Source organism: Rhinopithecus bieti, unplaced genomic scaffold (assembly GCF_001698545.2).
Source record: "Rhinopithecus bieti isolate Rb0 unplaced genomic scaffold, ASM169854v2 scaffold_7580, whole genome shotgun sequence".
Classification (NCBI taxonomy): domain Eukaryota; kingdom Metazoa; phylum Chordata; class Mammalia; order Primates; family Cercopithecidae; genus Rhinopithecus; species Rhinopithecus bieti.
The window spans coordinates 1,415,499-1,429,209 of NW_016805470.1; the positions used below are offsets into that span (position 1 = coordinate 1,415,499).

At 47.1% G+C, this 13,711-nt stretch overlaps 1 protein-coding gene across 6 annotated transcripts in view; it reads left to right on the forward strand.

The window, feature by feature from the left end:
* PTPRA (protein tyrosine phosphatase receptor type A) overlaps positions 1 to 13,711 on the forward strand; it is a 168,520-nt gene that overhangs the window by 144,285 nt on the left and 10,524 nt on the right. For all 6 annotated transcript variants that reach the window (XM_017872569.1, XM_017872573.1, XM_017872570.1 and 3 more), the window contains 9 exons: positions 767 to 803; positions 2,714 to 2,811; positions 4,304 to 4,423; positions 5,059 to 5,225; positions 5,708 to 5,843; positions 7,491 to 7,640; positions 11,356 to 11,449; positions 11,795 to 11,871; positions 12,382 to 12,516. In XM_017872569.1, coding sequence (XP_017728058.1) covers positions 767 to 803; positions 2,714 to 2,811; positions 4,304 to 4,423; positions 5,059 to 5,225; positions 5,708 to 5,843; positions 7,491 to 7,640; positions 11,356 to 11,449; positions 11,795 to 11,871; positions 12,382 to 12,516 — 1,014 coding nt within the window. The remainder of the gene's footprint in view (positions 1 to 766; positions 804 to 2,713; positions 2,812 to 4,303; positions 4,424 to 5,058; positions 5,226 to 5,707; positions 5,844 to 7,490; positions 7,641 to 11,355; positions 11,450 to 11,794; positions 11,872 to 12,381; positions 12,517 to 13,711) is intronic.

A 13,711-nucleotide genomic window follows, 5' to 3' on the forward strand; every position in this document is an offset into this window, starting at 1 on the left:
AAAAAATATAGGATTTTTTTTTTTTTTTTTTTTTTTTTTTTTTTGAGACGGAATTTCACTCTTGTTGCCCAGGCTGGAGTGCAATGGTGCGATCTCACTGCAACCTCTGCATCCGGGGTTCAAGCAATTCTCCTGCCTCAGCTTCCTGAGTAGCTGAGATTACAGGCATGCACCACCATACCCTGCTAATTTTGTATTTTTAGTAGAGATGGGGTTTCTCCATGTTGGTCATGCTGGTCTCAAACTCCCAACCTCAGGTGATCTGCCACCTCGGCCTCCCAAAGTGTTGGGATTACAGGCATGAGCCACCACGCCCAGCCTAGAATATATAGGATCTTTAGACATGTTTCTTTTTACTGGTAGGAATGTAGCTACCACCTAGAGCCCACTGAGATTCAGCTTTCAGAATCTAGAGACATCTCAGGAGCCAGAGAGCCACATTTCATCTTTGCCTTGAATAAGCAAAGATTGCCTTGAATAAGCATAAGATCAATGGCTTTGCCTCATTCTCATTACTCTGAATTAGTTAAGCAGTGCCGCCACATGTTATAATTCGATTTGAGAAGACTACCTAGACTATTTGAGTCTTGTAATCTCTAATTCCTAGCTCCAAAGCTAATTCCTTGGGAATATCTAGACTTGGATATCCTTGTTAAGTACCTGAACCTTTTCAGGTTTTGTTAACTGGTTGGAGTCAGACTGGAGAATTTCATTTCTATTCATTTTTGGTTTTCTCTTTCTTTTTCTTTCCTTCCCCGCACCCCAGGGCTACCAAGAAAAGAACAAATTCATTGCTGCACAAGGTAAAGTAATGACAACTTTTTACTCTTAGATTTAACCATGATCCCATAATGGGTTTGGGTTTTTACTCCCAACTGCTGAATGGATTAACCAGAATACTGTAGCTTTTCTGTAATTTTTACCACCTGAAAGAATTATAATCTGTCATACATGTTTACAACTAACAGCCTTCATCTTGATGACTTAGTATCCTGGAATCCATTAAAATAAGTCTTTTTGTATATGTGTATTTAAAAGACTGGAAAAGGCCGTATACACAAAACACAGTCTAATGAGGCCCTCTGTCCTTGGTGCTAGTTAACCTTAGGTTCCAGCCAGGCTGCTCAGAGTTCGAATTAGGAATCAGTTTCCAGAGAGGATCAACCACCTCACAGGGTCCAGGCTGGTTCTCCCCCAGCTCATGGGCCTAAGCTTCACCATTATTCACAGATAGGTGGTCTAGGAACCCTCAGAGCAGGGACCTAGCACCATGTCCCTGACGTGTTCTACACACATCTCCAGGCCTGCTGTTCTAACAAGTGTCTTCACTCTTGAAACCCTAGCAAAAATATGTGGATGTTTGCAGCATTAAAAAGTAACTGAGGCCAGGCAAGGTGGCTCATGCCTGTAATCCTAACACTTTGAGAGGCCAAGATAGGAGGATCGTTTGCACCCAGGAGTTCAAGATCAGCGTGGGCAACATAGTGAAACCCCATCTCTACTAAAAATTAGCCAAGCGTTGTGACGCGCACCTGTGATCCCAGCTACTTGGGAGGCTGAGGCACAAGAATCACTTGAACCCGGGAGCCGGAGGTTGCAGTGAGCTGAGATTGCATTACTGCACTGCAGCCTGGGTGACAGAGCGAGACTTTGTCTCAAGAGAAGGAGTGATTAGGGACTACAAGATTTATAAAAACAAAGTTCTCCTCCCTTTTCTTTTCACTTTTTTAGTCTAATGCCCCTGGGGCAACCATTTTTATCTGTTGGCTTCTTATGGTAGATGACATCATCTGATCCCCTTACAGAGCACCTCCCCCTTAGTCAGACAGACGTGTACCCACATATCCTCCCATTCTCCCAGAAGAGTCAAATCACAATTTGGGGTTAAGGTGATATTTATTATTATTATGAGTTTACAAATATTCATAGCCAAAACAGTATCATGTTATTTTTTGTATAGGTCTTTTTCCCCTTTTTTTAAAGTCATTAACTACCACTGATTTTCCTCCCAAACTCTTTACCAGGTATATATATCTTCTCTCAGTACCTTTAGATACATGAGGTTTAATTTTTTTATCTTGGGATCCTTCTAGAATCTTCTTTCTTCAGTTGCACTGTGGATTGGTTGCTCTCTATCCTCTGGTAGAGTTATCATTCTAAGACCAGTACCCTGGGAATTCCGTTAGCTTCTCTGCTGTGTTGGATCTCATTTATTTTCCTCTGTTTGCCTCTTATTTTTGTTTAGAATTTTCTAGTGATTTTCTGAAAAAGGTTATATGGGAGGTAAATTTTGAATTCTAGCCTGAACAAGTCATCCAACCTTTCTGGGGCTGATGACACCCACCTCAGAGCATAATAGGAAGGAGTAAATGCCATATGAAGCACTTAGCTCACTGTGAGGTCCATAATGTGGGTATTCTGTCAGTAGTCATTATTTCTAATTCCCAACTGTAATATCCTTGGGAGACATCATTCGTGTTCTGTTTATATTTAGACAGCCTTCCCCCTAACCCCATCCTAGTGAAATGTCTGGCACATACATGGTAGAAACATGGAAAATAATTAGTAATGGGGTGGATGGATACATGAGTTGGATATTTAGCTGGAGACATTTGGGCACAAGCTTCCAAAAGTCAGGAATGGATGTTCCCAGCCTCCCAGCATCTTTCTTCTTGGTGTATGTTCTCTTCATTTTTGCTCTTGGCTACTTTAGGACCAAAAGAAGAAACGGTGAATGATTTCTGGAGGATGATCTGGGAACAAAACACAGCCACCATCGTTATGGTTACCAACCTGAAGGAGAGAAAGGAGGTAAGTGGAGAAATTGGGTGTGAACAGTGGAGGGATCACTCTGCATATAAGCTCTGAGTTTAAGCGTGGCTGTCTACCCTTTGTGGGTGCTGTACCAGTGGTTCATCCAGAAAGACACAGGCTGAAGTCTACCAGACTTTGCTGTGGCCTAGAAGCCTCAGATGAACCTCAGGTGTGTGCCTAGAGCACATTCCCTGTATTTGGTAGTCAAACAAGTCACCCTAATTCCAAAACAGCCTGAAAGAGACTGACTTGGGCCATCAGCTAAGGAAAAGCCACAGAGGGGCTTTTTTTTTTTTTTGAGACGGAGTCTCGCTCTGTTGCCTAGGCTGAAGGGCGGTGGTGCCATCTCGGCTCACTGCAAGCTCCACCTCCCGGGTTCACGCCGTTCTCCTGCCTCAGCCTCCCAAGTACCTGGGACTACAGGCATCCGCCACCACGCCCAACTAGTTTTTTATTTTTTTAGTAGAGATGAGGTTTCACCGTGTTAGGCAGGATGGTCTCGATCTCCTGACCTCATGATCCACTCATCTCAGCCTCCCAAAGTGCTGAGATTATAGGCGTGAGCCGCCGTGCCCGGCCCACAGAGGGGCTTTTTTCCCCTGGCTTCTCTAGTCCCTTATTTCCCTGGTTTTCTGCCCCACCTGCTGAGGCCCTTGGTTTATCCTGGATCAGCAGAGGAAGCTTTATTAACTGAGACCCTGCAAGCCAAAGGGAATTTGAGGCCTTGGCCTGATCCTGGAAGCAGCCTCCTAACTGGTCCTTTTCCTTTTGTGGCTACCAAGTGCATGCCTGGCCTAACCAGCTCTGTCACTGGGCCACAACCAGAGCCAATCCTGGGTCCTGGCGTCGAGCCCCAGAGAGGAATACCTATTCGTTACAGTCTTTCTCAAGGATGGCCCTTGAGTCACCTTGATCTTAGGGTATCGGGTGTTATGATCAACAGCTCCACAGTAGCCTGGGAAGACATTGCTAGGGCTGGGCTTTAGGTTAGTTTCTTCCAACCAAACCTCTGGCTCTTGGAAGCTATCCAAAGTCCAGGCAACAGTAAACGCTCTAGGCCTCTCATGGCAGGTTTGCAGTCTGCATCAGTCCACCCTTGTGGCTCCCTCATAGCAGGCTGCTGGTTCGAGGGGTTCAAACAGACTTTCTCCTAGAACATGACCTGAAATGTTGTGGAAGTGCAGATTTTGTAGGTAAAATGGCTTCAGATTCACCCTGAACCAAGGGAGTGTGGGTGGGAAACATTGAGAAGTATGGCAGTAGGGCTGTGTGTAAATTAGGAAACTGTGCTCAATAGATGGCGGCTAAGGAACTTGAGAAAAGGGCATATCTGAATAAGTAAGTTTGCAGCTGACTGAGGTAGAGAAGAGGTCAAAGGGCCCTCTGGGGGACTTTAATCTGGGCTTTGTGGGCTCTTCCTTCCAGGCCCTTTACATCTGCCATGGGCAGGAGTTCTAAGGTCAGGGAATGCATGTCTTTTTCTTCCCAGTGCAAGTGCGCCCAGTACTGGCCAGACCAAGGCTGCTGGACCTATGGGAATATTCGGGTGTCTGTAGAGGATGTGACTGTCCTGGTAGACTACACAGTACGGAAGTTCTGCATCCAGCAGGTACTGTCTCCTCTGTCCTTTCTCAGTTCTTATGTTGGATCTGCTGACCACTAAGACAGAGGGAACAGGCTGGGTCATCCCCCCTTACTCAGGGTGGTCAGGAGTTGCTGAGTATGCAGTATGTGAATTCTGAAACCAGAGATCTGGGCTCAGGGGAACTTCTCTGTCAAAGCTAAAGGAGCAGTATTTTCACGACTGATGAAAAATTACCTGTTGAGATGAAGTCTGATCATTTAAATATGACCAAGCACTGCAAAGGGAGTACGAGGAGGCAGTGCAGTCTCCTAGGTGCTTGACTCACCTTTCTCCTCCTTTCCTACTCCAAAGACTCCTGATGTCAAGGATGTGATGGGCCTGCCCCAGCCCTCCAGGCGACCCTGGAGACCTGAGCAAAGGTCACCTTCAGCCAAGGGGCAGTGTGGTACTACGAAAAGAGGGGTTAGCTGGGAGCACTGCATTTTAGTTCTGACCCTGCCACTGACTAGTTGTGGGATCTTGTGTCCGTGGTTAACTAACTCCCCTGGGTACACTCACTTTTCCATTGTCACTGACAACCACAGCTGTCACCTTCCCTCCCCTGGTACTGCCCACCCTTGGGTATCAGAGCCAACACACAGGATCTCCTCACTTCACAGGTGGGCGACATGACCAACAGAAAGCCACAGCGCCTCATCACTCAGTTCCACTTTACCAGCTGGCCAGACTTTGGGGTGCCTTTTACCCCGATCGGCATGCTCAAGTTCCTCAAGAAGGTGAAGGCCTGTAACCCTCAGTATGCAGGGGCCATCGTGGTCCACTGCAGGTCAGTGTGGCCTGACCCTTGTCCCCCCACCCCTACATTTTGCCCCCATGGCCAGAGCAGGGGAATAGCACAAGGGCCCTGGCTAAGGAGGCTGACACGGAGTAGATGACCTACTGGTGCACCATCGCAACAGCCAGAGCCTCCAAGTTCTAGTGCAGGGTGGAGAATATGACTTGAGGAAGGAGGGTAGGGCAGTCCTCCAAGATTAGGAGTTGGGAGACCCTGCTATGAAGCCAAAAGGCTAGGTCAAGTGCTGGCCATGTATATTTGCAGCCTTCGGACCCTTCTACGTATCAAAATGCTTCGTCCTAATAGCTGGAGGTCATACTGGAGTTGTTGGCTCCTGGAGAGTCCCAGCTCTACCCCATTCAGAATTAGGATTTAGACCCTGAAGGAAGAGCCCCCGCCTGTGTTGCCCCTCCCTTATCTGCTCCCACAAGGCAGAGCAGCCATCCCTATAACCCCCTACTTTCTGGCTACAGTGCAGGTGTAGGGCGTACAGGTACCTTTGTCGTCATTGATGCCATGCTGGACATGATGCATACAGAACGGAAGGTGGACGTGTATGGCTTTGTGAGCCGGATCCGGGCACAGCGCTGCCAGATGGTGCAAACGGATGTGAGTGATCTGTGGGTCAGGTGAGGGTGGGGGGTTCCAGGACTAAAACATCTGCCCACATTGAGGATTCACTCAGACTCACAGGTTATTATAAATGATTACAATACAGTGTGATTGTGGGGGAAAGAAAGATCAGACTGTTACTGTGTCTGTGTAGAAAAAGGAAGACATAAGATACTCCATTTTATTCTGTACTAAGAAAAATTCTGCCTTGAAATGCTGTTAATCTGTAACCCTAGCCCCAACCCTGTGCTCACAGAAACACATGCTATATTGACTCAAGGTTTAATGGATTTAGGGCGGTGCAGGATGTGCTTTGTTAAAAATGTGTTTGCAGGCAGTATGCTTGGTAAAAGTCATCGCCATTCTCCAGTCTCGAGTACCCAGTCTTGATGCACTATGGAAGGCTGCAGGGACCTCTGCCCAAGAAAGCCTGGGTATTGTCCAAGGTTTCTTCCCACTGAGACAGCCTGAGATATGGCCCCATGGGAAGGGAAAGACCTGAACGTCCCCCAGCCCGACACCCATAAAGGGTCTGTGCTGAGGAGGATTAGTGAAAGAGGAAGGCCTCTTTGCAGTTGAGATAAGAGGAAGGCATCTGTCTCCTGCTCCTCCCTGGGAATGGAATGTCTTGGTGTAAAACCCGATCATACGTTCTATTTACTGGGATAGGAGAAAACCGCCTTATGGCTGGAAGTGAGACATGCTGGCGGCAATACTGCTCTTTACTGCACTGAGATGTTTGTGTAAAGTCAGACATAAATCTGGCCTACGTGCACATTGAGGCACAACACCTTTCCTTAAACTTATGACACAGAGTCCTTTGCTCACATGTTTTTCTGCTGACCCTCTGCCCACCATTACCCTATAGTCCTGCCACATCCCCTTCACTGAGATGGTAGAGGTAGTGATCACTAAATACTGAGGGAACTCAGAGACCAGTGCCAGCGGGGGTCCCCTGGCCCACTGTTCTTTCTCTAGACTTTGTCTCTGTGTCTTATTTCTTTTCTCAATCTCTTGTCCCACCTGACAAGAAACACCCACAGGTGTGGATGGGGCTGGGCCCCTTGAAGTGATGAAGGGCTCTTATAAATTATGTATTCAAAGAAACTGAGCACAGAGGAGGTTGTGGTTTCATGCCTGGGAGAGTCAGGAAGGCAGATGACAGGTTACTGGACTTAAAGGATTAGGGAACAGACAGCTGAAAGAGCCAGTGCCCAGAGACATGATGAAGCTCAGCCACATCTGGGAGTAGCAGTGAGACTGGCTCTGCAGTTGGGACATAGCACCAGGAGGGAGGCAGGGACCAGACTATCGGAGACTTTGGGTGTCTCCAGTTTCTGACAGCCCCTTCAGACTATTAAATCTGCACTCTCAGAATGAGGAGGAATTGAGTTTGTCCTTCTCTCCAGGGATCCACCACCCCCAAGGTAGACCTGGACCCTTCTTCCCAAGTTAAGCAGACCCACAGGGACTCCTGCATTTCAAGTCCCACTTCACTAAATTGGGATAATAAGAGGAAGTCATTTTATTCCTGCTAGGATCAAAGGAGAAATGGACTGGAGTGAAGTGGGGGTGGGAGCGGGTGATCTGGCATGAGAACTATGTTGTATGTAAGCAAGAACTTGTGTGTCATTCGTGTTTCAGATGCAGTATGTCTTCATATACCAAGCCCTTCTGGAGCATTATCTCTATGGAGATACAGAACTGGAAGTGACCTCTCTAGAAACCCACCTGCAGAAAATTTACAACAAAATCCCAGGAACCAGCAACAATGGATTAGAGGAGGAATTTAAGGTGAATTGGAGCTGGATAACCTCCTTCAGATTGAAAGATCCTTGTAATCTGTGGAACATGGGATGCCTGACTGTGCATTTGCCAACAGTGAATCCCCTTGTGAGGCATGCCAGTGGTTAAGGAGGTGGTCCTTTCCTCATAATCTAGTAATTCTCAGCTCATCCTGCACGTTGGAATCAATTCATTTGTGTTTGAGTAGGGAGAAGCAGGCAACAGTATTTTAAGGCCCCCAACCCTCCGAGGTGATTATGATATACAGCAAGANTTCCCACTGAGACAGCCTGAGATATGGCCCCATGGGAAGGGAAAGACCTGAACGTCCCCAGCCCGACACCCATAAAGGGTCTGTGCTGAGGAGGATTAGTGAAAGAGGAAGGCCTCTTTGCAGTTGAGATAAGAGGAAGGCATCTGTCTCCTGCTCCTCCCTGGGAATGGAATGTCTTGGTGTAAAACCCGATCATACGTTCTATTTACTGGGATAGGAGAAAACCGCCTTATGGCTGGAAGTGAGACATGCTGGCGGCAATACTGCTCTTTACTGCACTGAGATGTTTGTGTAAAGTCAGACATAAATCTGGCCTACGTGCACATTGAGGCACAACACCTTTCCTTAAACTTATGACACAGAGTCCTTTGCTCACATGTTTTCTGCTGACCCTCTGCCCACCATTACCCTATAGTCCTGCCACATCCCCTTCACTGAGATGGTAGAGGTAGTGATCACTAAATACTGAGGGAACTCAGAGACCAGTGCCAGCGGGGTCCCCTGGCCCACTGTTCTTTCTCTAGACTTTGTCTCTGTGTCTTATTTCTTTTCTCAATCTCTTGTCCCACCTGACAAGAAACACCCACAGGTGTGGATGGGGCTGGGCCCCTTGAAGTGATGAAGGGCTCTTATAAATTATGTATTCAAAGAAACTGAGCACAGAGGAGGTTGTGGTTTCATGCCTGGGAGAGTCAGGAAGGCAGATGACAGGTTACTGGACTTAAAGGATTAGGGAACAGACAGCTGAAAGAGCCAGTGCCCAGAGACATGATGAAGCTCAGCCACATCTGGGAGTAGCAGTGAGACTGGCTCTGCAGTTGGGACATAGCACCAGGAGGGAGGCAGGGACCAGACTATCGGAGACTTTGGGTGTCTCCAGTTTCTGACAGCCCCTTCAGACTATTAAATCTGCACTCTCAGAATGAGGAGGAATTGAGTTTGTCCTTCTCTCCAGGGATCCACCACCCCAAGGTAGACCTGGACCCTTCTTCCCAAGTTAAGCAGACCCACAGGGACTCCTGCATTTCAAGTCCCACTTCACTAAATTGGGATAATAAGAGGAAGTCATTTTATTCCTGCTAGGATCAAAGGAGAAATGGACTGGAGTGAAGTGGGGTGGGAGCGGGTGATCTGGCATGAGAACTATGTTGTATGTAAGCAAGAACTTGTGTGTCATTCGTGTTTCAGATGCAGTATGTCTTCATATACCAAGCCCTTCTGGAGCATTATCTCTATGGAGATACAGAACTGGAAGTGACCTCTCTAGAAACCCACCTGCAGAAAATTTACAACAAAATCCCAGGAACCAGCAACAATGGATTAGAGGAGGAATTTAAGGTGAATTGGAGCTGGATAACCTCCTTCAGATTGAAAGATCCTTGTAATCTGTGGAACATGGGATGCCTGACTGTGCATTTGCCAACAGTGAATCCCCTTGTGAGGCATGCCAGTGGTTAAGGAGGTGGTCCTTTCCTCATAATCTAGTAATTCTCAGCTCATCCTGCACGTTGGAATCAATTCATTTGTGTTTGAGTAGGGAGAAGCAGGCAACAGTATTTTAAGGCCCCCAACCCTCCGAGGTGATTATGATATACAGCAAGAGCAGTTTTTTCTGTAAGGGCCAGATAATAAATATTTTGGCTTTGCAGGCCACGTGGTTTCTGTCCAGCTACTTAGTGCTGTCTTTGTAACACAAAGGCAGCCATAACCAATAGGTAAACATAATGAGTGTAGCTGTTTTATAAAACTTTATTTGCAAGCAGCAGACCACATTTGGCCTCTGGACCTTAGATCACTGATAGCTCCTATATGCCACTAGACAATGGTTCCCAACACACCTAAGGCATATGTCACACTGTCATCAGTAAAAGTGCTCTCCCAGGCCAGGCACAGTGGCTCACCCCTGTAATCCCAGCACTTTGGGAGGCTAAGACAGATGGATCACGAGGTCAGGAGTTCGAGACCACCATGACCAATATGGTGAAACCCCATCTCTACTAAAAATACAAAAAGGAGCCGGGCATGATGGCACATGCCTATAGTCCCAGCTACTCGGGAGGCTGAGGCGAGATAATGGCTTGAACCTGGAAGGCAGAGGTTGCAGTGAGCCAAAATTGTGCCATTGCACTCCAGCCTGGGCAACAGAGCGAGACTCCATCTCAAAAAAAAAAGTGCTCTCTCAGAAGCAGGAGATTCTGGGTTGGGGTGGGGAGGACCACTTTCCTTAGAGAAGTTCTTCTCAAATATAGCACGTGCACAGATTTCCTTGGGATCCTGTCAAGATGTGGGTTCTTCTGCCAGGCGTGGTGGCTCATGCCTGTAATCCCAGCACTTTGGGAGGCCGAGTCAGGCAGATCACCTGAGGTCAGGAGTTCAAGACCAGCCTGGCTAACATGGTGAAACCCCATCACTTCTAAAAGTACAACAATTAGCCGGGCATGGTGGCACATGCCTGTAATCCCAGCTACTTGGAAGGCTGAGGCAGGAGAATCACTTGAACTCAGGAGGCAGAGATTGCAGTAAGCTGATTGCACCACTGCATTCCAGCCTGGGTGACAGAGCAAGACTCTGTCTCAAAAAAAAAATAAAAAAAAAAAAAAAGAGATGGTAGGTTCTGATTCAGCAGTACTGTAGTTAGAGCTTAGATTTTACTTTGGCATTTCTTTCCTCTTCTTTTTTTTTTGTTTTTTTTTTTTTTTTTTTTTTTTTTTTGTTTGAGATGGAGTTTCACTCTTGTCACCTGGGCTGGGGCTGGGGTGTGCAATGGAGCGATCTCAGCTCACTGCAACCTCTGCCTCCGGGTTCAAGGGATTCTTCTGTCTCAGCCTCATGAGTAGCTGGGTCTACAGGCACGTGCCACTACCCCTGGCTAATTTTTAGTAGAGACAGGGTTTCACCATGTTGGTGGTTATGCGAGTCTCAAACTCCTAACCTCAGTTGATCGCCCACCTTGGCCTCCCAAAGTGCTGGGATGACAGGCATGAGCCACCATGCCCAGCTTGAGATTCTGCATTTCTAATAAGATGGAGCCAACGCTGCTGGTGTATGGGCTACACTTTGAATAGCAAATGTCAAGAAGGAGCCTCAGAATCAGGGGAAGGGAGGATGCGATTCTGAATAAGTTTTTTTGAAGAGCCTAAGGCAGCCTCTGGGGGTGGAACTGCAGAGTGGACACACTACCTCCTACAATGATGGGATCCCTTGCTCCAGGATCACAAAATTGCAGGCCAGGATCAAGAGAGTCCACAGGAGCCTGGAAGGTAGCATTTCCCAAACAGGCTCTTGGCTTCAGGGTTCCAACAAGAACATATGGGAACAGAGGTCAGGGCCCTGGTGAGAAGAGCAGTATGGAGCCAGAGTGGCTTGAAGGTGCAGACCAAGTGACAGGTATAATCTTGTCAAGTTCAGTTACTGGGATTAGTAATGTTTCCCCTCCCCTTCCCAATTCAGAAGTTAACATCAATCAAAATCCAGAATGACAAGATGCGGACTGGAAACCTTCCAGCCAACATGAAGAAGAACCGTGTTTTACAGATCATTCCATGTAAGAGCCCTCCCTCCACTCCAGAGCCTTATTGCCCCATCCTTCAATTCCCTCCACCCCTTCCACTTCTCAGGTACTAGTTAATGATTGGCTTGTAGACAAAAACCATGGCGTTGCCTCTTGTTGCATCCAGTTAACAACATGGCGTTGCCTCTTGTTGCACCTTAGTGGCTTCTGGAAATAAAAGAATGTAAAAGCCAAAGGCTTTCTCCCTAATGAGCTAGGAACAGACATGTCCTTGCCCAGCTGGGATTCTGTCTGCCCAGGGCCTGAGGTGGGAGCAATGCAAGGAGAGGGAGAAGACAAATGATATTGGCTAGCTATGAGCCACTGTCCTTCTTACAGATGAATTCAACAGAGTGATCATTCCAGTTAAGCGGGGCGAAGAGAATACAGACTATGTGAACGCATCCTTTATTGATGTAAGTGGTGGGTGTGACCCCTAAGCCCCCAACACCCCATGGAGATTCAGCCAGGATTTGCAGTGCCTCCCTCCCATACCTGCTGGGGAGGATCATGTTTGAATCAGTCAACAAGTAGTGAATTGATACTCACCCACCCACTCACCCTGTACATTAGGTCTGTCCAGCTCCGTAGAGCAGAAGGTGGGGAAAAACAGATGGCATGCAGCAGTATAATACCTGGAAGAAAAAGTTCACAGTGCAGACCACAGCCAAGAGGAACCTGGCTGCCCTCTGATCTTTCCCATTCCTGTCCTCTTCATCCTAGCTCTAATCCGTGTTTCCACTTCCCTGTCTCTTACAGAAAGCAACCAGCTTGTCAGATAGGATTTAGTCCTTGGCCACAGGGGAGCTCTTTATGGGCTGAGTTTGCCTCCAAGCAGTCCCCATCCCTTCCTAGTGGCCTGTCTTCTCCACTAGTCCCTCTCTGATTAAACCATCTCACCCTTGCAATTAACCTGGCCTGTGCAGGGCTACCGGCAGAAGGACTCCTATATCGCCAGCCAGGGCCCTCTTCTCCACACAATTGAGGACTTCTGGCGAATGATCTGGGAGTGGAAATCCTGCTCTATCGTGATGCTAACAGAACTGGAGGAGAGAGGCCAGGTGAGCTTCAAGGTCCTGGGCGGTGAGAGACAGCATGAAAAGGTGTATGTGTAAATGGGGAGGTTGGGAAGGCAAGAAGGTGTTTGGACCTTGTCTTTGACTTATACGGTCCAAAGAGTACATTTGCATAGTATAAGTACATACTTAAAAGGTATATAAATACATATGCATTTCCAGGCTTGCCCAGCCAGTTGGTGTCTAAGTAGTCATTAGCTTCTCCCAAGACTAGAAAAGCAGTGTGATCTGAGCCTCCATGTTATTCCCAGACAGCTCACACCCTTTCACTTTCTCCTGAATACAGTCCCCCTAGCCTAGCCTTTGCACAGTGCCCCAGGCAGGGCATCCTCTCCTTCCCAGTGCCCCAGGCAGGGCAGCTAGATCAAGGTTCTGAGGTAGACCCAGTATGAGTGTCCCTAAGAAGGGATTTCCTCATTGCTGACTACATAAAATAAAGCAGTAGAATTTAAGAAATTGTGCAAACAAGGAACTTACAGTCTAATATTCAATAATAAGGAAATCTTTTAAAGAAAAAAGCCCTCAGGTCAATTAAAAAGCAGAGTTGTATGGAAACTCATACTAAAAAGGGACCCTAGCAGTCCCCTAGGTCAACTTCCTCTCAGTATAGGAAACCTCCTAATATTGTTCCTGAGTCAGAATCATACAGCCTCTACTAAGCACATTCAATCCAGGGATATCTCCCTCACCCCCCACATTACAGGGGAACCCAGTCTGTGTTTTGATAATGCTTATTCTTTTAAAAATTATTTCTGTTGAAGTTGCACATTGCAGCAAATGAGTGATTCATTATGTCTGGAGTGTCACTTAGCAGGGATCAGAATCCAGAGAATGGGCCTGGAGAGAAGCTAGCAAGTCCTGGTGAGAAAATTCCTTTAAGCCACAGTGAAGAGTTTGATCTTCACAAAGAGTTTGATCTTGAAGAGCCCTTGACAACATCCAGTTTGTGATTTTTAAAAAATCCCTCTGGCAGCAGTGAGGAGGACGCTTTAGAAATGCGGAAGCTGTTGCAGTAATGCTGGTGGCCTGGACTCGGGTAGTGAGAGGGTGCTATCCCAGAGAGGGTGAAGTGAGGAGGAATTAAATATGGCACCCACTCATGACTCATTGAATTTATAGTCAAACATTTAAAATACAAAGTATGTTTTACATTAGTTGTCCCAAGTCACTACTTGTTCCC